The sequence below is a fragment of the Lutra lutra genome, chromosome 3 (genome assembly GCF_902655055.1).
Source record: "Lutra lutra chromosome 3, mLutLut1.2, whole genome shotgun sequence".
Classification (NCBI taxonomy): Eukaryota; Metazoa; Chordata; class Mammalia; order Carnivora; family Mustelidae; genus Lutra; species Lutra lutra.
Genome location: NC_062280.1, coordinates 4110665 through 4138128, shown reverse-complemented (window position 1 = coordinate 4138128; position 27464 = coordinate 4110665). Strand labels below are relative to the sequence as shown.

At 46.2% G+C, this 27464-nt stretch overlaps 1 protein-coding gene across 1 annotated transcript in view; it reads right to left on the bottom strand.

Moving 5' to 3' along the window:
• Positions 1-27464, bottom strand: part of MYO1B (myosin IB) — a 180203-nt gene that overhangs the window by 143961 nt on the left and 8778 nt on the right. Inside the window, 1 exon segment of the mRNA XM_047720633.1 lies at positions 3706-3849. Within this exon segment, the coding sequence (XP_047576589.1) occupies positions 3706-3840 (135 nt within the window). The 5' untranslated portion in view covers positions 3841-3849.

The window sequence follows — 27464 nt, the reverse complement described above, 5'->3', positions numbered from 1 at the left end:
ACAAATATTTCAACAAAACTTCTCTGACGTAGATGGACTTCAACTATGTTCCCCGAGTCCCTGGAGCACCTATTTACTCTTCTCTGCCATTAGGAATTCTTTGGGAGAAAGTCTGAGAAGCATGCCTTCGGGTACACCTGAAGCCCAGAACTCAAATGATATACGCTTCCCATGAGGCATATCCTTTTGATACTAACATCCACAAAGGCACTCACTACAAACTCCCCATCAAACATGGGACGGGTTTACAGCAATGACCTTATCCACATTAACTCCTCTTTCTTCCCTTCCTCTTCTTAACAGGGTCATCAATACATCTGGTTGGGTATTCACCTACTGACACACAGCACATCTACTCTGGAAAAAGCTGACCCTACACCAGTCTTGGGGTAGACGTCATTTTCTGAAGCCACCCGGTTCATCCTGGTCACCAGACCAGTCAGTGGTTGGGGGTATGTGCGTAAACCAACCGGTCCACCCGGAGCTGCTTCTGATTTATTATGACAGGATCACAAGGGATTCTACTGCCAGAGTCAGTGCACTGGAGATCCAGAAAATCACTAACAGTTATGAGTGATCTAGAAAGTTGAAAACTTCTATCTAGAGGCCAACCAGTCCCTTGTGAGAGCTCCGTGATAGCAAGGACTATTTCTTATCCCCAGATATTGGGGGTGTGGGGGCGAGTGGATAGATGGCAGGATGGAAGAAGAGGGTCCCCTGATCTTGAGCTGGTTCACAAAGGAGGCTGTTAAGTCTATGCAGATACCCAGAGTCCCAAATTCTGAGCCAAGGTCCTTCCATTCATTGGCCCCCGTACCAACCATGGCTTCTGAACACGAGAATAATTGTTTTTGTTCATACGGTGGATCGTGGTGGACCATCACCCATTTCTACAGTATAAAACTGAGACTACAAAAGCGATTAAAAAAAAAAAAACAAAACCTGTACTTTCATTGTCCAGGAAACAATTTAAAAACAAGGTGAAGTACAAGACAGTAAAACACCGTATGTCATATTAACTTGGCCTCTGGCATCAAGCTAACAATTCTGCAGTGACGTATGAGCAAAAGCAAAGCAGGAACAGTACCAAAATAAGAGCCAGAAACAGATTTCTCAAGGGGGATATACATGACATATGGGGTTACAGAGGTGTAATGATCAAATTTAGCGTACAGTATTTTTTTATTACCAAAAACAATACATGCTTGACTTAATGAGTTCTATAATATGGAGATCTAAAAGGGTAACCCTTCCCTGTTCCCCGTATCTCATTCCACCCTGGTGCCCGAAGTTACCATGCCTTTCTCTACAAACACGTGTGCGCATCCACAAACCCCTCAATAAAAAAAGAAGGATCATACTATACACAATTCCTCTGTAACTTTTTTTTTTTTTTTTTGCTTCAAACAGAGAATGCCCAACCTCCCAATATGATGTATGTTTCGTTGTAAAATGAAGGCACACATCTCATGGAAATGACAACCCTCACATACCTCGGAAAACGTTAACTGATGGGACTATCTGGAAGCAGAAAGCCATTTTCTGCTTCTGTTTTTGTTATACCAGAAGGGCATTCCTCAAATGGTTAGAAAATAAAATTAGGTAGGGCTGAAACCCAGACGTTTCGTCTGCTGAAGACCCACGAACATTAACATTTGGCGTTTTGTTAAAAAGGGGATTGTATTATCTTAGTCGGCACAAAAAAATCAGGTATGTGAACGCCATAACGTGCTGCTCTCCATCCCATTTTCAATCCCACGAAAAGTGATCTGTGTTTCGAGCCAAAAAGAAAAATGATCAGCAGTGTTACTTACGATAGAACTGATTCCTCCTATCTCCATCTCAAAGACCAGTGTTTAAAAGTCTGTCTTTTATTGGCTGTCAGACCACGCTTTCAATGAAAGCCACAGAGCCTGACACTTTCCCACCTGAAAGCTGAGCCGCTCCACTCTGCAGGAAGGGGACACTAGCCTAGCTGCCAAGCCAAGCGGGACCTCCTCCCGGGCCTGCAGCAGACTTTATACCTTTTCCATTTGCATACACAGTCTCCATAACTCCATCTCTGAACTTGGGATCTGGTTATCACGATAATATTCTGCAAGCAGTATGTACATATCTCATTGTCAACCTCACCTACTTTCAGCAACACAAATCCAGAAAGATAAAAAGTTCAAGTTCCAGATGACAACTACCATTTCCTTAAGAAATGAATTATCCTGGGGCATCTGGGGGTGCTTAGCTGGTTAAGCATCCGACTCTTGATTTCGGCTCAGGTCATGATCTCAGGGTCGTGAGATAAGTCCCTCATCAGGCTCCACGTTGTGTGTGGAACCTGCTTGAGATTTCTGTCTCTCCCTCTCCCTCTGCCCTTCCTCCCTCAACAAAAAAAATTAATTATCCGAAGTCATCCCTGAAACATAACTGGCTAACTGGAAAGGAGAACTGTTTGTGGCCTAAAATAATTCAACTTTGCACATCACTTTTTAAACTATATTCATCCCACAGAAGTAATAATTGATCATACTCGTATCATTTACAAGCTCTCTATTTATATTTCTTCTTACTGTTCCCACACTGACAGACAGAAAAATATGAAGCATGTCCCAATAATCCAACTCATCTCCAAACAGACATGCTACAAAAATGGGGGAAAGGAATCAGGAGCGAGGCGGAATCTAGTGAAACCACTTCCATCCAATGCATCCTGTTTCCATCTCAGCTGCTGGGACAGAGGATCGGCGCCCCATCCTCTGGGCTTAGTTAACAACACAGCTCTACCTGAAGAGTGGCAAATTTCTGGGCTTTATCCAAATTCCTAAAAAGCCACACGTGGAAGTATTTTTTACTCATGTTTTAAATATATGTAAGGAACTCAATAGTTAAACTCACAGTATGAAATCCTTTATAAAGAATTTCCAGTACATAAACGTTCTCCTATTATCGTCGATCTTCATGTTTTCATTTTTTTTTTAAGATTTTATTTATTTATTTGACAGATCACAAGTAGGCAGAGAGGCAGGCAGAGAGAGAAGTAGAGGCAGGCTCCCCGCTGAGCAGAGAGCCCGATGCGGGGCTCGATCCCAGGACCCTGGGATCATGACCTGAGCCGAAGGCAGAGGATTAACCCACTGAGCCACCAAGGCGCCCCATGTTTTCATTTTTGTACATGACACTACACTTCCATGTAGCGGGACAGGACTACTCCAAAATCTCCAGGGAGCAAACATATATCCTTATCTGAGAGTCTGCTTCTGTCTCTTGACTAACGACAAATATCAACAAGGTTCAGGTCCTTCTTGACAGTCACTGCCCTGCATTTTAATGAGCAGCTTCCCAGAGGTTAAAATGCTCATTTTCTGAAGGCATCCAGGAAGATGCCTATGGATGTTACAACTCCTCCCGAATGTCTGTTCCTCAGGACAGGAACTCAGTATTCCACTCGCTCTCCGACACCTCCGACACCCAGGCGATACTCTGCACACAGTCGGCACTCATAAACATCATTCGGAAAACAGACTCATTGACTCTAACCAGTATTACTCACGTGCCAAACGAGCAAACCAAAACTCTCTGTGAGAGTAGAAACAAATTCCTCTGGGCTCTACCAAACAAAGAGAAAAAAGTAGAGTGTGGAGAAGAGAAGCCAGTTCTTGGCCACGAAACCCCAGGTCTAAGCCCCACAGGCGACCTTTGGCATATACTCACATAGATTTCATTATGGTCAAAGCGCTTCTTGAGGTTGTTGATGAAGGTCTCCTCATTGAGAGGTTCTAAAAGAACCATATCTCCAACCCCAATCATATTGTCCAGAAGTGATGTTTTCACCTCCATTTTGGCCATTGTCTCTTCCTGGAGGAAAGAGGAGGAAAAGGGAAGATTTCAGATGGGCTCTTAGCACCACTGGAGAAATGAAACACCAGTAGTTTCAAAGGGCACTCGTCTGTCTCCCAAATGCTGTCACCTCCCTTCCAACCTACGCCAGAAGCCCCGGAGGCAGCCACAGTCACTGCCAAGCCGCTAGAAGCCCCATGTGCTGGAACCTCCCTCCCAAATCGCCATCCCAGGCTAAGTCCATCTATAGAAGGAGCCACTTGGATACCAGGGTCTCCATTTTCGTTTTTTTTTTTTTTTAACTGAGGTATGGCTGACATGCAATATTCTATTAGTTTCAGGTGTACAACATGGGATTCGACACGAACATATATTACAAGATGCTCACCACAGTAAGGGTTCTTACTGTATTATTATTACGTTATTACAGCATTCTTGATTACATTCCCTATGCTGTATTTTTCATCCCTGTGACTTTATTTTGTAAGTGCAAGTCTGTGCCTCTTTAAGACCATCCCCTCCCCCCAGAGATTACAAAACTCTAGCAAGAGAACGAACCCAGCCCTTTCCACCAGCCCCTGCATACCAGTGTCAAACTTGAACCTGTAAGGACCTGCTTCCCCCAAGATGGCATCTTTCAGTACTCCACGATGAAATTCAGAATGCATTTTCCAGGAAATAATGGTTTTAAGGTGATACTAACATTTGAGGACTTGCTACACATCATACACTGTATCAAGAACTTCACATGCATTCATTCACTTCATCTTCACAAAAACTCTATGAGGTAGATACTGGGATCATTATCCCCATTTTAAGATAAAGCAGCTCAGAAAGGTAAGAAATTTTGCTTATGATTACTTAAGAGTGCACTACATTTTGTGTTAAAGAACTCAATCACCATTTCTAACATGGCATCTACGGTGGCGGGGCGGGGGGGGGGGGGGGAGTGGAGGGTTCATTCCAGCCATCAGCACTGACTCATAAAGGAACATACCCTGTTGTAAATTAGAGGTTGGCTCTATAACCTGCCAAGACTGACCTCGATGTTCTTCATCCTCATCCAAAAGACCCACCACAACAGCTAAATCAAACGAACATGAAACGAATAGACTAGAAGTACTATGGTTTCCCTCCAGCTCAGTCTGAAAGTCTATCACGTGGAAAGAGAGGCACACTACAAAGGCAGCATTCTACCCGCCCCACTAATGTGAATGATGCCTCCCAAAAGTAGAATGTTAAATCCCCAAGCCTTCGTATCTGATTGCTGACAAGAATTCTAAAATTCTTTCAAATATATGAACATGGAAAAGTAGAGTGTGTTTTGTTACTTTTTCTAATATTAGCAGGATGTAAAACCACATTCATCCAAGGTAGTCTCTCTAAATGCTTCTGATGCTTAAGTCAATTTTGTATGCTTTCAGTATACTACTACTAAACAATACTTTAGGAAACTAATAAATACTCATATATTCATGCCCCTAAGACTGAGGGGAGAGTACATTTAATTCTTCTCATTAAGGAGTCACCCAGGCATATGACATCTTATACAAAGGTTGGTCTGCTTACTTAGGATAGCAATTTAATTAAATGTCCTTCCTAGTCTAGCCTAGAACATCTAGTAGATCTCCTAGAGGTAACAGAAACTATATTTACTTGGGCTGTTTGCAAGAGAACTAAGAAGGGGTAAGAATTATGTAATTCTTTCTTATTAATTACTATGATTCATATGAATCCACAAATACTCCTTTATATCTGACCTTATTGGAAAAATATTTGTATACACTGAAAAGCTAGAAAAGAGAGACAAAAAGAAGTAGAAAGAAAAGTTCTCTCATAAATAAAAAGAACCCACTAAGAAAGTATTTAATATTCAGAAGAAGAAAAATGGAGTCAACTTTTTAGTTTATATATATATATACATATATATATTTATACATATATATTTATATATATTTACATATATACATATATATTTATATATATTTACATATATACATATATATTTATATATACATATATATTTATATACATATTTACATATATATACATATACATATATGCATATTTATATATATATATATATATATATATATATACACACACACATTCCTTTTTTAAAATTTCATGCCAACTACACCTGGAGTAAATGGCCATAGGTATCACTAAAACCCAACAATAGAATAGCTTCATGCATTCTGAACTAGGCTAGACTCTTGTTTTAAAACAATGCGGGTGGGAGGGGGGCACCTGCCGCTCTCTGGGGATGTAGCAGGAACCGGGAGAGCAGCTGGTCTCATGCCAAGTCCAGGGAAAGACATGCACAGGAACAGGAACATAAGCACCCAACCTTTGTCGCAATAAATTAACATTTAAATCAAATTTCAAGTTCTCAGACTCATGAAATGCCAAAAGCACTCTAGCTGCAGTGCATTACATGTAATTTGGCAGATGAGGGTAGAAGGTTTAGGGATTAAGGGGGAAGTCAACCCGAGAAGGGTTTCAAAAATAACCCCATCAAACCAGCAATTTAAATTAAGCAAAGAGGCTGAAAGGGAACTCTGCCCTGGGGGCTGGGTCTGAAGTCTATTTATGGAAGCCTCCGCAGAAAGACAAGGACCTCGCTGCAGGTAACAGTAATTAAGCAATCTGCCTCTGTAATTAAACCTGCTTTACCTTGGTTTCAAATACAAGTTTCAAGCGGGTTTGCATGGGTTCTAGGTTTTACACTTCCACCCCAACTTCATACTCCAAAGCAGGGTAGAGGACGAAACAAATGCTGAGCTACAACAGGGAGTCAGTAAAAGTAGAAAATTCTGGAAACACAACCTCTGCAAACCAAATCACACCAATACAGCACACCCACTGAGAAGCTGATTTCAACATTCATTTAGCTATTCAAGCATCCTTTTGTTCCATTTCGGGTTTGTTTTGTTTTGTCATTTTTAGCACCCAAGTACTTTGGGGTTGGAAAGGGTAATACCCCAACCCTCATTCTCAGGGTAAACAAGGACAGGGACAAAAAGGGCACAGAGGCACTTCCCTTGCATCCTACAAATGGACTGATTCCCCTTACCATGACTACTGGATCCAGCCTGAGTTTGGTTCAGAACAACTAACTCGAGATTTCCATAAACTGTCAGAGAAAGTCACATGGGGGCATCCAATGAGCACGGACGTAAAGCACTGAGGATATGTCTTATTTGACACATTTATGTCTACCTTCGTCTTCCCAAGACCCCCACAGAAACCCATGTTGTTCTAAGGACGTCCATTTCATCCCATGTGCCAGCACTGCAGCACATAATCCACCTAGACTAAGGCAACCAACACATGACCAGCTTCCAGCCACTGTAATCCAGCTGGTCAAAAAACTAAAACTAAAACCTAACAGCTTTTAAAACTAAAACTGATGTTTTTTAGTTTTTTTAAAACTAAAACTAAAGTTTTAAAGTTTTTTTAAAAACTGAAAGTTTCTAAAACTAAAACTAAAAACTAAAGCCTCAGGCTTTAGCTTGGTGTCTTAGGACAAAGGATCTATCCACCTCTGGACGGCAGGATTTATTTATTTTTTTATTTTATTTTATTTTTTTTTTAAGATTTTTGTTTATTTATTTGACAGACAGAGATCACAAGCAGGCAGAGAGGCAGGCAGAGAGAGAGGAGGAAGCAGGCTCCTTGCTGAGCAGAGAGCCCGATGCGGGGCTCGATCCCAGGACCCTGAGATCATGACCTGAGCCTAAGGCAGCGGCTTAACCCACTGAGCCACCCAGGCGCCCCTGGACGGCAGGATTTAGATGTGATTCGTGGGACCGCCATGGTCATGTCCACTTTCAGGGCGGAGCACGGGAGAAGGTTAGTCTGAGGAGGACGGCAACACATGGAGGAAAGTAGGGCAAAAAAAAAAATAAATAAATGAGAATTAGCGCAGGAGCCCTAATGACATCACAAACCTTTAGATCAAATTGCAACTGAAACTTGTTCCACAGCTCCTATGTCTACACGGAGGCCAATTAATTCTCCTTCCTGTCTAAGCTGTTTGAGCTGGATTTCCTATTACGTGCACCTTCTTAGCAAATAGAAGAAACTGGTACACGGCAGCAGAGTGTTGGAAGTAACCCACGGAGGTGCAGGGACCAGCTGAGCCAAGGCCACAAGGGAGGGGGTGTGCGGACCTTACCATCTTGGACAGGCAGGATGATCACCTCTCATTCGTCATAGTAAACGACTGATGACAACTGTGGCCTGTCGTGCCTTATGCCTCGGACCTTGTGCCTCCAACCTGACAGAATTTGAGAAAACTTCGGAAATTGGAGTCTGTGTTGGCTACTGAAGGATCTACAAGAAGACGGGCTTGCTGTGACTCCGGATGGTCTGACAGCCAGGGCGCTGAACAGAAGGGGCTGCTAAACGCAGGTGCTCCGGCCGGAGGTGGGAAATGCAGAGGGAAGGGGACCTGTGCTAAGCACCGCCCGTTCTGTCTCCAAGGCCGGAGGCGGGGAGAGTGCCCCCACCACAAAGATGTAGCACAGGAAAGGCATCAAGCACTCTACTGTTGCCTCCACTTCCTAACTGTCCCGGGGAGGTTCTACTAAGCAAGAGCTAAGACAGTCTGCCCACCACCCACGGCTAGATCTCACTGCCAGGGGACAAGTTCTCAGACCAAGTTCAAGGTCCAAACCCTGGGGAGTTGGCAGGATCTCTGATGTTGGTTACCAGTCCATGGACGCAGAGAAACCTTTAAAGCCAACACACTTTTAAGGGATTGGTGCTGCCGAAGAAGTCTGGCTGACAGGACTGAACGATGACGTGATCCTTAAGACAGCCGGCCCCAAGGGCTCCAAGTCTAAGAACCACAACGACAGAGCAGTACAACCCGCAGCCCCTGCCAGCGCCATCTTGCCCAGTGCTCACCCCAGACGGGCCACGAAGACAGCGGGCGGAGGGGAGCTTCTGGAACAGCACAGCCTCTGACGAGGGCGAGGCTCTGCTTCCAGCCATGCGGGGCGAGCTGCATCGTGTGGGCCGGGGCTCGGGATTCTCACATGCCCAAGCGTGGTGAAAAGAAAAAGGTGTATGTGAACACTGGGCAGCCAAAAGGGACAGCCCCTGTAGACCTCTGTCTCTCTTTCTACAGGGACACTATCCAGTGCTCAGGCCTCCTCCTGTTGGAAACTGATCATCCTTCTGGGGAGTCCCCACTTACCTTACGATGACAAGGAATGTACTGAGTAGTAGCACGCAGATCCCACCTCAGAATTCAATGGCGGCGGCCCTGCTCTCTCCCCCCAAGGAATGTGGCTCATGCACAGCCAATCACATCGTTCTGGGGTCGGGAGTCCTGGGTGATGGGCAAAGCTGAGGGTGACTGACGGCAGGAGGGAATACCCACCACTCACCGCAGCTAGAGTCCCAGCACGAAGCCAGGAGGGCCCCACTGCCTGGCCCTCCAGCCTTTCTGTGGCTCCCGCCTATCTTCCAAGCCCGTATCCTTCCTGGTCTGCCACACTCTCAGCAATTCTTTGAGTCTCTACATCCTTCCTGCGTGGCACACAATCACGATCCCTAACTGAGAGAACACTTGGTACAGTACCCAACATGCGGGATTATTGTCACAGCTTCATTATTATGTAAAACTGAACCTTTTCCTCCCAACGTTGGTGAAAGGAATCCACAAAATACAATCATGAGGTAGCCTCTGGAGGAACCACAGGGGAGTCTGGAGTCAGGGTCTCGTCACCTATGGGTGCTGATCTAGCCCAGAGACCAGCCCACCCACTGCTGCAGAAAGACTCCGCGGCTACCCCAGCTTTCCACCTGCTTGTCCAGCCAAGAAAAACAAAATATGTGATTGCAAATGTTCTTTCCCTAACCTACTCTCACTTGTAAACTTCCATTTACACTTACATTTCAGTGTACACCAGTGCATTTCCTGGCATCTTTCTCAATGAAAAAAAATATCATTCAAAATATTGAAAGCATCATTTCAAAAATTCCTCAGAATGCAAAAGAAAATGCAGCATGAACATCCCGACAGCATCTTAAAATGGCCACCTGGACCCTAATATTTAAATACACGTAGTCTACCACAGTCACCAATCTTAAATTACAAGCCACCTACAATGCTAATGTCATCTGTGCTCGGGAGTCAAGACCAGCATTCTCCAAGACCCCGCACCCAGACACAGCCAGACGGGGGGTGGGGGGTGGGGAGGTGCACCCGTGTGAAATGCGTGGTCATTCCATTCTATATCTAACAGCAACAGTGAAAAGCTATTCCAAGTTAATAATTACAAAATTTACTAACAAGTGAATAACGGCTCAGAAAAGATGCAGGATGAGCTAAAGTAAAGCAGGCAGTGGTCTCCCATGTTATTCAAAGTTCTTAGGGTAACGCAGATGAGAACATATTTTTTTAAAAGATTTTATTATTTACTTGATAGATCACAAGTAGGCAGAGAGGCAGGCGGGGGGTGGTGCGGAGAAGAAGGCTCCCTGCTGAGCAGAGAGTTCAATGTGGGGCTCGATCCCAGGACCCTGGGATCATGACCTGAGCCAAAGGCAGAGGCTTAACCCACTGAGCCACCCAGGCGCCCCGAGAACAAACAGATTTTTAAGTTGAAACAGTTTTACTGTAAAATCAGAAAGGACATTCAGAGCTGATGATGCGATGATTAACAAGGATTAATATCAAGTCATTAGCATCATTTTAAAGTTGAGGGGACTTTTAAAGCAGAGCCATAAAAACCACTAGCTGGAAAACCAAATGCAAGCAGACCTCTACTGCTCTGGCAACTGGAAACGAGGACGTTGAAAACACATCTATTACAGTGTCGTTAGCAGTACACATCGAGGCAACACCTTCGGTGAGTTTTCTTAGCATGACAACGATTGTTCGTCTCTGACTCTGGTTCCAATCCTGACCTCCTTGCACGGGGTCATGTGTGCATGATAGCCCCTCTTCCAGAGAATGAGCTCCCTGGTGTCAGCAGTCAGAGCGTATTCATCTCTATTTCCCCAAAGGCGGAGGGCACTGCCTTAGCACATGGTAGGCATTCAGAGAAATACAAAGGGAGAACAAGTATGCAAATTTACAACTGACAACTGAATCCTTAGGTAATGCAAGTTCTTGCAGCTGCCAAGGCTGGCAAAAAAAATGCTTGCAGCTTCAAGCCACTTTGATCCATTCCTCTGAAAACATATTACCCACAAAGGACAGGAAACAGAATTGAGCCATTTGACTCCCAAAGAGATCACGAAAGCTTTTAAGAATAACATGAGAAGCACATTTAAGTAACCAAGCTGGGCCAATGTGGCAAGATTTCATGAGCAAAATAAATCTCAGCAAATCCTGGTGGCAAAACAAAGGCAAAAGAGGGGCCGACTCTATAGGACGTGGTTCAGGACCTAATACAATGAGCTTAAATGACTAAAAAAAACTGGAATTTCCTTCCCCGATATTTTAAAATAGCAAGCATCTCCTCTCTTAGAGCGGTTAGATTCAATTTCCATGCAATTTGGCTCAACCACCACATACAGTACTGAACCCTGTTGGTCTCTGGCCTTGTGTTAAGTGCACTAGACACACTGTGAATCATCAGGGCACTTCCTCTCCCCACACCACCCCCTCCAGGAGCTCACAGTCCAGTAAGAGTCAGGAAAAGAAAATAAACCACTTTTGAAATTTCAAACAACCTTTTAATGATTAAAAACAAGCCATATTCACTATAGGGGGAAAAAAATCAGAAAATGTAGTTAAGCAAAATACAAGCCAAACTCAACACCCTCAACATTTTCATCTAAATCCTTTTGAATTCATGAGAATCCTGAAGAAACCTGATTTTTATAACCAAAGAACTGGCCATCATTTCTGGTTTGATAAACTGTGATGTGAATTTTGATATGTTTCTAAATCTTGATATAGTCTGCCTCCAGGTAGCAACGTGAGACCGATATGAAAGGACACCAAGGTCCCCACCGCTTTTAAATTCAAGTTGCCTGACCGTCTGCCCCTTGATGCTTCGCCTTCTCCTCTCTCTCAGATGAGCCAGACTGTCGATAGCCTGTCCCCAGCCATCTCTCCCACATCTGCTGAGTCCCACATCGCAACCCATGTCCCAACCTTCTATCTCCTACCATCCTATCCCAAAATACTCCCCCAAAACAAAACCCTCCTATCCTCCCTAGAACCGCACAGAGTCACAACAGACCCAGTTTCTCACCCTTGGCCTCTCCCTGTCTCTTACCCCCCCGCAAAGCCAATCCGTCTCTGCTCCATCAGCATCACTCAGTGCCCCCCGCCCCCCCGACCCCCCAGCTCAGCCTTCATCCTCGCTCACCCGGAAGGCCTTCCCCGGGGTCTCCCTCTGCCCTGTCCTGCCGACTCAGCCCCTGCCGCCCGCCTCCTTTCGCCCTGCACGCACCACACTTCCCAAGTGGCCTTTCTAAGTCACAGCCTAACCCGGGTAACCCTTGCTTGAAAGCCTCCGACGACTCCCCGGAGCCCGCATTCCAGTTTCTCCGCAGACCCGCCAAGCCGTAAAACACTGCCTCGCCCAGGGCCCGGGCCCTTCCCCTCGGGGCGCAAACGCAGGGATTCCAGAAGGTGCGTGCACCCTGCGCCCAGGGCCGCCACACTGACTAGTTACACTGGGGAAGCCGCGCGAGCGCCGCCCGCAGGAGCCACAGACAACACGGGGTGCGCGCAAGGTGCGCGCAGGGTGCATGCGGGGTGCGCGCGGGAAACGCAACAGCAGCGGCCTCGGAAACGCGGCGGTGCCGACACGCACGGCGGATGGAAGACTCCGGCGACAGCACACGGCGCAGCACGCAGGGGTCGGCCTACGCGACGCGCTGGAGTCGCTGCACGCACAACAGTCCCTTCTCAGAGACGAGCCTTCACGGCCTGAGCCCGGCCTTGCCCCCCAGCCCCGTCCCCGGCGGTGCGCCCCGCCCGCCGCAGCACGCCGGTACTGAGACGCCGAGGTCCGAGGGCTCCTCCGGCCGGGCCGCCAACGGCGCTGCGCATGCGCCACCACAGCCTCCGAGGACCCGGAAGAAGGCGGCCATGAGGAGTCACCGTGGACCCGGCGGACAGGGCGTCCCACTCAGGGAAGCCTCTGACGGACTCTGGACTCCTCTGAAGCCGATCCGAGAAGAGGATGACACAGGTGCAGGGAAGCACTTCGGACCCCGAGGGACAGAGAAAAGGGCTGAGGGCCTCATGGCGGCGGCTCTGGTCGCAGGCTCCCGAGGGATCCAGCCGAGCCTCCCGCCTGGAAGAAACCCCGCCTGACCGGGGCCGGCGGCCGCTCCTCTCTGGCAGCGCGCGCCGAGCAAGCCGGGGGACCCCGCGCGCGGTGTGTCTGCTGGTCGCCTGGGCCAGAGAGCACCATGAGTGACCCCGGAGCGGGCGCCCAGGACTCTGCCGCGGGCAGCACAGGCATGACCGCCCGTCGCCGACACTGCGGCTGCCGTCCACGCGGCCCTTCCCATCCCGGGCACGGCAGCCGGAGGATGACGGAGAACGTCCTCCGCGGAGGAACCAAGACGGTCACAGACCGGTCGGACACCAAAGGGCAAGACGGTTTCTCAGTATTGACCAACCTGCAGGGCCCAGGTTTCCATGGGGGCAGCTGGGGAGGGCGAAGACCACGGACGGGGCCGTGCGGGCTCCCCGGAGCAAGTGAGACGAGACTGCGTGACTGCGTAAGGGCTCAGGGATGCGGACCGCCCGCCGACACACGTCCTCAGGACACGCACACCAGGCGTGTGGAATCGCAGCATTTACGCCGTGAAATGCCGCTGTCCGATCTCCCAGTTCTTTATCCCATGGCTAAGCTGCTTCATCTTGAAGGTCCCCCGCCTTCTCTACAGCCTTTTCTTGTGAACGTCTAATGCACTGCTGCTGGGTTGGTTGTGTTAGGATCTTGGATTCAGGAAGAAATGGGCCCAACTATTAGCAATTTCCATCCAGGAAGCTGCTGTCTTATGCTCGAACTCTGGGTCATACAAAGAACATTAAATTATCAGACCATGACGAAGGACAGATTTGGACAGGGACGGGGGAAACATCTAGCTAAAAGCATATGGGAGCCCACAAGGCACGAATCAGACTCTGATCCTAAGAAGCCCCGGACTGGGAGGGGCAATTAATTCAACCTTCTGGTGCTCTGAGAGTTAACACCCCAGGGCTGATGGCCCCTTAGGAAAGAAGGGCCAGGAACCACCCAACATCAAAGTCAAGGTTTGTTTCTGTCTGGGTGGAAATAGGCTAGCCTACCAAGAGACATAGCCAGGAGCTCGGCTACCTCAACCCCACGAACAGGCCAGACTTCCCGATTCGTAAAGTGACGGGTTAAAAACAAAGTTTTTTCCAACTGTGAGAATGGAGAATACACTATCTAAACTAATTAGAGGGATTTTTGAGTCAAACAGGACAGTGGCTGCCATGACAACATTGAAGGTTTCGGATTAAAGCCACAAACTATCTCTTCTGATGTCTAAGCAAAATGTGTTAGGATCCCAGGAAGAGCCTTTCCGTGAGGAGAGAGAAATGGACCCGGGAGGTGTGGCACGACTGGTTCCTGGAAAAGGCGGGGCAAGGAGGAAGCTTTCCTGACTGCTCTCAGTGGCCTTTCACACCTATCACACCCATCAATCTCATTCCCAAGTCAGCAAACTCTTTGCAACACACCCAGTTTTTTAATTTTTAATTTTTTAATTTTTTTTAAAGATTTTATTTATTTATTTGACAGAGAGAGACACAGCAAGAACGGGGGTGGGGGTGGGGGGAGGTGGGGGGTGGAAGAGGGAAAAGCAGACTTCCCGCCAAGAAGGGATCCCGATGCAGGGCTTGATCCCCAGACCTTGGGATCATGACCTAAGCAAAGCAGACGCTTACCCACTGAGCCATCCAGGCGCCCCCACACACCCAGTTTTTAAAAGAGAAGCTTCACTTCCACACTGAGAAGAGTCATTTTCTATAGCAGTTTGGTAACAAGAGTTTACCATGACTGAGAATTCCTTTTGATCTGCCCGAAGATGGGACAGCACAGGCTTCAGATCACAGTCCTAGGCTCAAACCCAAGGGAATTAATTCATCTCTGGAATTTGAATTTCTGATCTTAAAAACTCAGGGACGACAACATCCATTCCCCAGGGTTATTAGGCAGGCTGGCTGAGAAAGCCAAAGCCCCTAAGAGGGCAGGATCTGACTGGATTTTAGTCCCTCCCTTCCCCATGCCTATTTCTTCTGACCCTGAAGAGCTCACCTACTGGCATGTGTATCTGAGGTTGATAACCTAGAGAGTTGCCTCATTTGCAAAAGTCATCCCATGGGGTTCAATACCCTGAGGAGCAAAGGCGGCCAACATCACTGTCCCCAACGTCATTTCCTGGAGGAAGCTCTGCAGAGTCACGGCAGGAATGAGGCCAAAGGGCAAGGCAACATCAGAGAATGCCGTCCACCACCACCAAACCTGGGTCCGAAAGACACCCCCCACCCTCCCTCTCCACCCACCACTCAACTTGGCACCCCTCACCAGCCAAAATCCTTGAAGGTCTAGGATGGACAGCAAGCAGTCTGGCTTTAGGGGGAACCTATGGCCACGCTGTCTTATTCACACCAGGTCTTAGGAGAATTAATGAGCTAACGTCTGAAAAGTCCTCTGAGTTCCTCTGGGACAAGGTAGCCAAAAACCATAAACCTCTGTTATAGCCAGAAACACAAGCCCAGCTGCACGTGGGATGTGCTAATTATAACCCATAGACTTCTCACTGTGTTCCCTCAAGGTAGACAAAAAAAATTCCAAGAAGCTGAGTGTGTTTAGATTGGCAAACCTGAGGCCCCAGGACCCCCAGGTGAAGGTAAAACTGCTCCAATTTAACTGACACACCCGGCAGCTTGGACTTGTTCCTGGCCGGGGCACAGACAGCAAGGGCAACTGGTGAGTATTAAACTGAATACAACCACCCGGGGAAAACCAACTTTCCTTCCAAATGAACTGGCTTGTTCATCAGAGGGTCCAGATCTCGTCCCACATGCTATGAGCCTCACCAAGTCATCCTGCCCCTTGCCCCCTCCACCTGCTGGCACTGCTTGTAGACTCGTTCTTTCCATTCTCTTTATATGTAACCCTACCATCCCATTACCCAAGGCACTCCCTTGTAATCAGAAGTCCAGCAAGTTGCACCCGGTGGGCACTCACAGAGGATTTCCTGCACCCCTCAGTTTGGGAAGTCCTATGGATCAGTTTTTTAAGACATCTGGCTGATCAAAGATGCTCACAAGAAAACAGCCCAGGGCACCCCTGAGTAGACATTTATAAAGGCATCTTCCCATAATTCAGGCTCTTTTAAGGGACAATAGAGGGAAATGTATTGAATTTCATGCACTTGTCCTTTGGAAAAGGAAGCAAGTTAGCTCTCAGGGAAACATCAGCTGTTGCCTTCTGCAAATCTGGGTCAGAATGACGACTAGAATGGCTCCAGGAAAAACAGCCAGAAGATACACACTGTAGACTCAGCTCTGCAACTAGCTCTGACTGAGACCTGAGCACACTGCCAATGCCGAGCCTCAGTTTCCTCACAAAGGGGGAATACATCATCTCCTAAGATCCTGTCCCAGTCCGTCATTACTGGTTCAACAAAAAGAGGCTCAAATCTGGAAAGACTGAGTTCCTTAATTTTGTGGTGAATATTCATCCTGTGTCTGGTTATAAAGAATGTTAAAAGCCAAGAATGCCAGTCCACAAGAATCTTTCTCAGTGACATTTACTCAGAGGTTAAGGAAAGTAGCTCTTTATTCTGACCTCACCAGCCAAAAAAAATGTAGTAAGGATCTAACCATATGCAGCACAGAAGGAAATGCAAGGAATCAACTGCATCTTCGGACTATAGGCCTCAGGGCCTGTGTGAACGTGTTCTGTTTGTAACTAACCGGCGAGCTGCAAAAGGGCGCTGACTACTTTAATGAGTTGATCCACTGTTAAAGCAAAAAGGGGTCTAAAGATTACAAAATTAAGAAACCTATATAGTAAAAGGAGAAAAATATGCATTACCCAACACTCCTTCTTCGGTAATGTCTCTGTATTTGTGGTTAAGAAAAAGTTCTTTAGAATAATAAAAATTCAGAAACTTCCTCAAACAGTTATCCACTGAAACAAAGTCTAATAAACTATGTAATCAAAGGGAGAGATGTTTATACATTTACATTAGAATTTCATGAGTGTTTATTACTTGAGAATTGATCAAACAAAAATAGCTAAGATGTTTCCAAAAAAGACACTGATGATGTAAATTGAGAAGGCGGAACTACTTTGTCATTAAAAAAGAATTTTTAAAGAAAATAGCTAAACTGCAGTGGGTTAATTTACCTAAATTGATTAAAATCAACAATCAGAATTGGGAAGCATTTTCTGAGCCGAAGTTTTTCTAATTTTTCTCATGTTGCAAGCATTACTGAATTTAAAGTCAAATGTACCATAATACATATCTTAGATATCTCTGAGTACATTCTAATGTATTTATGAAGAACTAAAATATATACAATAAATCAACATATAAGGCATGCCATAACATTAACTTTTTAAGTGATAAAATGTTTACTAAAATTTGTTTACTAAATTTAAACTTATAAATGTTAATTCAACTTGAATAATAGTTCTCATTTCCTAAAGTTCTATAAGACATAGCAATTTTCCATATATTTACATGAGGACACAAATATACAAATGCCCCCCCGTACTTTTTTCCCCCTTGAATATAAGCACACACTAAACCTGTAAAGCTACACGAAAATCTATTTTTAAAGTTAATCAGCTGGACATGTATAAAATAAATTTTCAATAAATTTTCCCAAGGGAAATTTGGATAAGAAATAAGATATTCAATAGCGAACTATACTGTATACACCTGATTAAGAAAAATTCATTTCCCTCTACCAGTAATTTATCAAAATATCACATTATTATATAGTAAGTTATCAAATTAAAAGGCATAAACACTTAAAATTCACAATCCACCCTTAATCATGTCTCTCAGTAAGTAGGCAGGCAGGCAGGCAGATAGATAGATTAAAGGGAAACTCTAAAGTTCTTTTTAAATGACTTAATTGTAATGCCCCCTAGTTTAGGAATTAAATAGAACCGCTTACCAAGTCTTCTTCTCCATTGTTTTTTCCACTGATTTCACTAGTACTTTAGCATTCCATTCGTGTGGAAGGAACAGACAAACATTCGCTGTGACAGGGAGAACATACTAAGTACAACAAACATTTTGCACAGAGATAAGAAGAGGAAAGTAGGTCAATATCCTGGGGCCAGGAAGACGCAGCCTGAGCTTCCATGCAGAACTGTGTATGATTAACTGGGCAGGACCCTCCTCTCTCCAGGCTACTGCTCTGACCCGTGCACCTGGGATACACAGACTCCAGGAAAAAGGAATTAGAGACCCACCTACTCCTTCCCAGCCATGGGCAATCTAACTGGAGAAAGAAAACAGGTAAGAGCCGTGTAACTCATAAAATCAGCGCTCACACAGGGCTGGTGATTCACCGCAGAAAGAGGAGTACAGACACTCATGTTTATGATTAGAGGCAGCGCTATTATGGTACAGGAGGATGAGATGAGGACGGCTGAAGAGGGCAAACCTGACCTTGCCTTTCTGAGGATAAGCAGTATGTGGTCCAGCAGAAAAGCACTTTAATGCAGGAAGAACAAACCATTCAGAACACAGTGACTAAGTAGAATGGCACAAAAGACAGCTGGGGCAGGGCCCTCGTGGGCTGTAAAGCTGGGAGGAAAGGTAAGCTGAGACAAGACTGAGAGTCCAAGCTAAGGAGCTTACAGGTCGGAATGTGGTGGGAATCGGTGGGAACAGGTGGGAGGGGAGAGAGAAGAGTATCTACTGGGTCTGTGTTGCAGTCAGTGCATCCAGAGGGCCACGAGTGTTACTGAGAGTCACTAATGACAGTATGATGGAAAATAAGATCGAAGATAGCCATTATAGATGATGGGGAGTCATCCAAAATGTCTTGAGAGCAACAGACAACAAAAAATGTAAAGGTTTTTTTACTTAGTGGATAGTCTAAATTCGTTGGGAGAGAGCTAGAAGAAGCAAAACTGCTCTATACAGTTGTTCAGTCTGTGCACTGTATAAAAAGCCAAGGGGGAAAGTGACACTGACATCAAGAGGAGCTCTGTGGGACAGTGTTTGCCCTGAAGGGTACCTTTTTCCACTGTACGGTAAAGGTACCAGACCGGCTAGCCGCAGGGAAACCAGGTGAGGCACAAATCTAGAACTAGGGTAGAACTGATGGAAATAAAACAAGTGGGTAAATGCAAGAGAAGTAACAGACGACTCTATCATAAAAGGCAGAACACTAACTGATGGAGGGGAAAGAGACAGGAGGCTTTGAAACTAAAGTAGGCTCTCTCATCCAAATGCATAAGGATTGACAGTTCAGCTGCTTAGTTTGAAGGGAAAAAAAAGTCAAAGTTGAAAGTCGTTTAAAAAGGTAAATATCAAGGGGCACCTGGGTGGCTCAGTGGGTTAAAGCCTCTGCCCTCGGCTCCGGTCATGGTCTCAGGGTCCTGGGATTGAGCCCCGCATCAGGCTCTCTGCTCAGCGGGGAGCCTGCTTCCTGCTCTCTCTCTCTGCCTGCCTCTCCGCCTACTGTGATCTCTGTCTGTCAAATAAATAAATAAAATCTTAAAAAAAAAAAAAGGTAAATATTAAAACATATTATTTTAGAGTAAACCCTATCATCTAACATTTATTTGCCTGTGTTTTGCTGTAATGCGAGGCCTTTCCTTCTAGTCTCTGTCCACCACCTGCAGCATCCAGCGGTGCTTTCTTTTACCAACCATCTCAAGGCATCACCCTTTAAAAAGCCGAATTTCTTTAAAGAAATGGTGAGGCTGTAAGGACACCAGAGAAACAGCCCAGAGTAGACCACATCACCCTTGACAAATGCTCGCCACTCCTTGGTGGGAAGGCTACCCACCCCCACCCTGTCGAATGTGGGCAGTCTTTCCCTCCGCCCTGGGGGTCAGCCAGGTTCCAGGGGGGCTGCTTCATGAGTATGAAGAGGGTGATGTGGAACAGAGCTGCCACCCGGCCGACGGTGGACGCACCGTGTGAGCGTATATTACTGCTCTGAGCCACTAAGATTCCGGGTCTTCCATAATCAGAGCAGAACACACCTATCCTGAGTGGCTCAAGTATCCGCGGGAACCTCTTCTTTTAGGACTCCCCAGCTCCTTTACAGTTACCTCAGCCTCTCTAAAATCAGCCTCCACTCCTTTCTAGAAGCTTACTTTTTATCAGGTGCTTTCCAAAACACTTGAACAAATTCAAATAAATTGTCACAAAAATAGCTCTTTTTGCACATATATTTAAAATCTTTAAACTAAATAGAGTAAGAAGTACAATTGGCATAAACAGGTTTGTAGAAAAGAAAACACAATTTTCTAGATACTTACATGTGTCCACTGGTGGGAACAGAAACCCAAGAGTAGGGCGCCTGAGTGGCTCAGTAAGTTAAGCGCCTGCCTTTGGCTCAGGTCATATCCCAGGATCCTGAGATCAAGCCCCGCTTGGGGGCTCCCTGCTCAGCGGGGAGTCTGCCTCTTCCTCTCCCTCTGCCCCTCCCCCCTGCTCATGCTCTGCTCTCTCTTGAACAAATAGAATCTTTAAAAAAAAAGAAACAAACAAACAAACAAACCTAGGAGCACACTACAGGGGAGCCCTCTAGCTTTGACCATTCAGTGTGTTATGGGCATCGGCTGATATATGATTTATTTTGCAGAAGAAAAGAACACCAACTAATCCAGCAAGTCTGGAGGTCGCTAAGACCTTATACCATTTTCTGAAGCTGTAAGCCTAGAAAATTCTAAGAATGAAGAGTACTATCTATCGTATTACCAGGTTAAAAATCTGGCTGGTTTTTCAAAACTATATCCAACTGCCATATTTTTTTCTGTCCCAAATGTACAGTCAGAAGTGCTTAAGTCGTTTAAAAGAGCACAAAAATAACACTTCAAATCCACAACCAGACATAGAGTCAAAAGTACAAGGTCACATGTCATTCCATAACCCAGCTCTTAAAGATAGAACACATAAGTTACTATTAAAAACTAAAATTGAGTTGCACACTTTAAAATTACATACTGCTTTAAAATTGTCAACAGAGATAAATGTTCCTCTCAAGGTTGCCCAGCAAAATCTGGGTGCTTCCATTCTGAGTGGCCAAATGGTCCATCTATCCATAATTTACATACTTCAGAAATCTGATACTCAGCCTCTTCAATAAAAATATGAACTTCTACACAGAAATCATATTCATATATTTCAATAGACTACTGAGAGAAATGCTATGTAAACACATACACACCAGAAACCCCAAAACAACCAACCACAGTTTAAATAACATCCTCTACAAGTCAACCTTGGCCCCTTCACCAATACGCACGCGAAGGCTCCCCTCTCAGCAACAAATAGGATAATCTTAATCTCTGTAGCTTTAAAAACAAACCAAAAAGCCTACATCTGGAGAAAAAAGGTAGTGATACCGTACCTGCCAAAATAATCCTCCCCCAGACTCTACTGAGACAACAAGCCGCTCAGTCTTATTTTAACCAAGGCAGACCCTTGAAAAGAAAGGAACCCAAAACCAAACTCTAGGGAGAAAAACACTAATTTGTGAAATACGAGGTGAACTCTAAAGTTTTCCTGAACCTTGACCTAAATCAATGTTCCCACAGTGTTGTTGTTGTTGTTTTTTAAGTGAGATAAGCAACCATGAGGACAGGATGACAAAATGGTTTAGTCTTTTCACCAAACCAAACATCAATCATCCTGAAAATAAAACAAGAGTTAATCTGACACCAGTTGGGGGAGCGCTCTGCTATAGGACCAGAGTCGCTGCTGAGGAGCTGCAGACAGACGGAGGAGCCTGACTTCAGGAAGGGAAGAGGGACAAGGCCCAAACCCTGCAGGACGTGGACACCCAGGGTCCAGGAGGAGGGATGATTGAGACCAGAGGAACACAGGTCACTGAAGCCAAGAGACGTGTGACAAGGAGGAGGAGATGACCAACCATTTGGAGGATGGGGAGCACAGGACAAGGAAGGAGAGAGGGGGGTTTCAGGCCTAGAAGCCATGTGGTCGGGGCTAAATTGTGCCCCCTCCCAAATTCATATGTTGAGGCCCTAACCCCCAAACCTCAGGATGTTACTGTACTTGCAGACAGGGCCTATAAAGAGGTGATTAAGGGCGCCTGGGTGGCTCAGTCGGTTGGGCAGCTGCCTTTGGCTCAGGTCATGACCTCAGGGTCCTGGGATTGAGCCCTGCATCAGGCTCCCCACTCAGTGGGGAGTCTGCTTCTCCTTCTCCCTCTGCTGCTACCCCTGCTTGTGCTCTCTCTCTCTTTCTCTGAGTCAAATAAATAAATAAAATCTTTTAAAAATTAATAGGTAAATAAATAGGTGATGAAGAGGTGATTAAGTGAAAATTAGGCCATTATTGTGGGCCCTTCCCCAATATGACTGGTGTCCCTCTACGCAGAGAAGACAGGGACACAGATGACATAGACAGAGGAACAACCAGATGAGAACACAGAGAGAAGGCAGCTGTTTGCAAGCCAAAGAGAGGCCTCAGAAGGCTCTAAAGCTGCTGACACCTTATTCTTGGACTTCCGGCCTCCAGAACTGCGAGAAAATATGTTTCTGTTGTTTCCACTCCCCAGTCTGCGGCATATTGTTATGGCGGCCCTAGCAGACTAATAAACCAGCCTACGACCCCTTCTGGCAATTGTCAACTTCCAGCCTCTTCCTCCATACAACTAAGGTTTCTGACAAGGCCTTCCTTTGACCCTTGCCACACGCCACTGAAACAGCCTCCGATAAAATGTCCCCACCTATTTGCTCCTGCCCCCTGCACTCCCTCCTACCCTGGCTTCCTCGGGGCCATTCCTTCCCGGTTGCCCACGTCCTACCTCCACCACTCCTTATCCTTAGTGGCCTCTCCTTCCTCCACTCATCACAAGACGATGTTCACCGGGGTTCCATCACCCACCTTCCTCTCTCCTCATTCCACCTTCCAAGCAATCTTAACATCTCCGACTCGATGCCGCAGTCCCTTCCCCAGACCTCAGGCCCTGGCTTGTCTCTGAGCTCCAGGCCCTGTATTTCAGGGTCTGCCAAGCCTCGCTCACTGCCCTGAGGCCCCATAATCCAAACAGAACCCATCCCCTTCGGGCCTCTGGGTGCCAGCCACTCTTGACCTGTAGCAGGAACTGGGGAGCCCTCCCACACTCCGGCCATCATTGTTCTCAATGTCTACTGTCAGAAAATAAATATTCAAAATATGGAAAAGGTCCGGGGTGCCTGGGTGGCTCAGTGGGTTAAAGCCTCTGCCTTCAGCTCAGGTCATGATCCCGGAGTCCTGGGATCGAGCCCCACATCGGGCTATCTGCTCAGCAGGGAGCCTGCTTCCCTTCCTCTCTCTCTGCCTGCCTCTCTGCCTGCTTGTGATCTCTCTCTCCATCAAATAAAAAAAAAAAAAAAAAAAAGGAAAAGGTCCTATGCACAAAAATGTGCATCACTGCATTATTCACAACAGCAAAACAGTGGAGGCAACCCAAAAGCCCCACAGTAAGAAATGTGTGAGGACATTATGGGACTCAGTGGAATAATTCACAACTACAAAATTTATTTCAAAAACTGGGCAGCAACACAGATCTTAAAACATACACATAAAAAGCGTGGAAAGGAATATTCAGAAACAACCATAGTTGATAGTTCCTCCATTTTCCAAACTCTCTGGAATGTTCTTAAGATGATTCTCTAGTACGCAATGTCCAAACGAGAGTTCTAGCCATCCTGGACTTTCCGAACTGCTTGGCTGAAGGAGACATGGGAGGTCTGCTACAGAACCGCATTCGGCTGTCCCCCCACCTCCGCGCTACATCTGCGGCAACACCCTCAAACTCCCATTACATAAATTCCCCTTCAGTCCTACTGTACTTGTAGCCCGCAGCACGAGATCCTACAAAAACGGATTCTTTCAAGAAATCCAACCGGACGTACAAACAGCTGTACGACTGCGGAACTGAACTCCCGACATCTGCCACGGTTACTAAGTGTTCCAGTAAGGACACGTCGTCACGCGCGAGCTGCGGCCAGGCCAGCGAGTGTCAAGCTAGAAGCTGTAGCACAGGCGGTGAAGCCACCTCCCCGGCAAGCGTCTGTCCGCCCGCCTGCCAGGGAAAGGGGCGCTTCCTCCGTCCGAAGAGGAGGGACCGTGACAAGTCGTCCATCTGAGAGTCCATGAGATGGAAAGCTGGTCCCCCCAAGGACACGAACTGGTTCGTTCCCTGTAACATCTTAGCCACACCTTTTGCGGGTTGTTTTCTACGCTGGCAACAGATGGGAAGTATTAAGACGCGGCTGACAGTTCTACCTTTATTTCCTCAACCCTCACGCCCTATCCTTGGATGCCTCCTACCAACAAACTCCACAGATTCCTCCTCCTCCATTTTTGGTGTAAATGAAATGAAACAGGCAACAGCCACAGAAATCACGCCCGCACGGAGGGTGTCCGCGCCAACACCCAGCGCACAGCACAGGTACACGTGCGCACACCTTCCCGGACCGCGGCCTCTCTCAGAAGCGGTGTATGCGGTGTTTCTGATTCAAAGGGTTCCTACGATGAATCCTGTGGGAAAAGAAATACGAGCTCCCAGTTATACCCATTCTGGAAAGCCAGGTTTTACTGCAATTGTACCAGCCTTCCTCCTCGCCCAGAAAGAATGCTCATAAATATTTACGTTACACTCAAGCAGGACGTTTGTGGTTAGAGATAAAAAGCATTATAAATTGTGGAATAAGGTACAGGAAAGCATCACCTCATTTAAATCCCCTCAACCAGATTTCACATCCAATTGTGAAATGTCACTGCGATCGGCAATATTTCTCAAGGTAAACAGATCTTCTACTCGGCCCGGGCAACACGGCTGTCATATCCTCTCGGAAATCTGTGTCAGTATTAGAGGATGCCACCGCTTAAGGATAAATTCCTGCAGATAAAACGAACTTAGCAGGAAAGCCCATTCCTCCGCTCACAATTGTACAAGAGAGCAGGAAAGGAAAGCTGGAAAGCTCACTGAACCTTTTAAAAAGTAATTAAAATCGACAGGCTTTTGAGGAAATGTGTCAGATTTGGCAGCGTTTTCTTTGTAAAAACACATTTTGGTAATTTTCCAGAATTCTGTTCTTCCAGTTTGGAAACGCTTAAAAATTCTGACACATAATGAAATGGTAACAATATGGATCAGCCTAAGCAAAATAAGGAAAGGGGAAAAATTTAACTTCAGTGTTCCCTCAATCTTCCCTTGCTCTCAGCCCAACCCCCCAAGATTCCTGGTGCTTTCAGGAGCCACAGAACCCCCTCCCAAGAGGTTAGAGAGTTAGTTAGTAAATCAGTCAATCAATTAATTAATTATAGGTGTGAGTAAACAAAAGGCAGCTCAATTAAGATTTCTGAGGGCAAAAAGTTACATTTAGTTTTATAATTAATAGTAAGAAATACAGTTTCCTCTTTGAATTATAGAAACACATGCATCATTTCTGCAGGGCAGCAAGGGAGGAGAAAGATGGGGGATTAAAAGGACCGATAAGAGGGAGGGGAGTAAGAGGAGCCCAGAAGAGAGTAAGTAACAGATGGCTGGAGGCCCACTCAGGGAGCACAAGAAGGAACTAAAAAAGGAAAATAATGACAGAAAGAAACAAAGAATAAAGAGTTTCACAAGGAACCGCATCCCCCCACCATGTAGCGTTTTGGGATAACTCTACCGAAGACTTTTCATAAATACCGTCGTGTGTCTGCACCAGGAAGCATTAGCAGAAAGTACTTGGTCGCCCCGTGTAACTGTAATCCGAGCAGCGGAACCCAGGCGTCCCCCTCTCCGGCCTCACCTCAGCGAACCACTAGGGCAACTGCCAGCCTGGCTTTTTTCCATAAGATTTTATCATATTATTATTTGCACAGAAGTTACATAACAGATCATAGAAAATGTGTAAAATCAGAGGGGTACCAGCAAGTCAGCACAGTCTACTCCACTACCACAATCCCTGTTACCATTCTGGTGTATTTCTTGACCATCCTGACTCCAACATCTTTTTCAGGGGTAACCAGAGTCCCGTATCAAATCATGAATTATACGCGCTGCTTCAATTCAAACGGATCTGAGCGTCTGGCCAGGAGAAGGAAGCAGCCCAGGAATCCATTTTCAGGGAAGACCAAGGAGGAGTAACTAAACTTTACGTGGAGTGTTTGCTGACACTCTTCTAGACACACACACACATTAACACACAGAATCCTTGGCCCCAAGAGAAGGCTGTTATGACCTGCCTTTTGCAGATGAGAAAACAGGAAGCAAATGAAGCTGCATGCCCCAAGTCAGGGACCACTGGGCAGAATAGTCAAGTCTCCAAACCAATACTTGTCCAGAGCCAGCCTATAACCACGACACCACACCGCCAGGCCTCATCGCCCTCGGCCCTGGTGGAAAGCCACAATGACCAAAGAACCCTTATTCCAGAGGAGGGAGGTGTGTGTAAGTCATATTGGACCCCTCCCTAAGCCCCTCCCCAAAGACTTCAGTGTGTATTTGGAGAAGGTGCAGGGGCGGGGGGGGGGGGGTGCAAATTAGCCACGGGAAGAGCCAAAGGTAGCCCTGCTCAGGACGCCTCCGGGCAAGGACACACAGGGCCTCTCCAGACTCAGAGCAGGGCCCTCGTCTGCGCAGGATCCCGACGAGTGTAGCAGAAGCCAGCACACGGGGTAACAGCAATCAGATGGGGGGGGGTTGGGGAAGGAGGACAGACAGTTGCCCAGTTCAAGCCACAACACAGAGGTAGTAGCTCTCTTAACTCGAGCAGTTTCATTTAAATGTTCAGTTAGGAAGGGAAACATCCTAATCAAAAATAAATATTTTCATGTCACCATACTTTACACACTAGGTAATACCACTATGATGATGGTTTACTAAGAAGCAATAACTTGATTTAAGTCGTTGATGACGAAAATTTCCATTAAACTACCATTCGCAGCAGATCCCCATCTCGGGGCTTCTGAGCTTGGTTTTCACTGCCTGGAAAATTCTTCAGGCTTCTCTTCCTCCATCACCAACTCATCCCTGGTGGCTGCACGAGGGATGTCCTCAGACAGGCCGTCCCCGTATCCGCAATCTACTGTTGCCTCTCCCCACCCTTTTTATACTCAGAGCCCCCCGTCCTTTTCCTTCACAGCACCCATCGCAATTCATAAATATGTCATAGATATCTGTGTTCATTTCTGCAATGTCTCTCCCGCCTCATACGTCATGAGAGCAGAAACCACGTCTGTTCTACCACCATTAAAGACTCTGCCCCAGTACAGGATCTGGCACACACTAGGCACCCAAATATGGGAGGAATGAACACACGCATACACTATAGAATGAAAACATCACCTCCCTTTACTTCAAAAAGTATTACGTGATTTTATTTATTTTTTTGAAGGAATAGTTTTTATTTTATTTTTTTAAGTTTATTTATTTATTTATTTATTTTGGAATCTCTACACCCAAC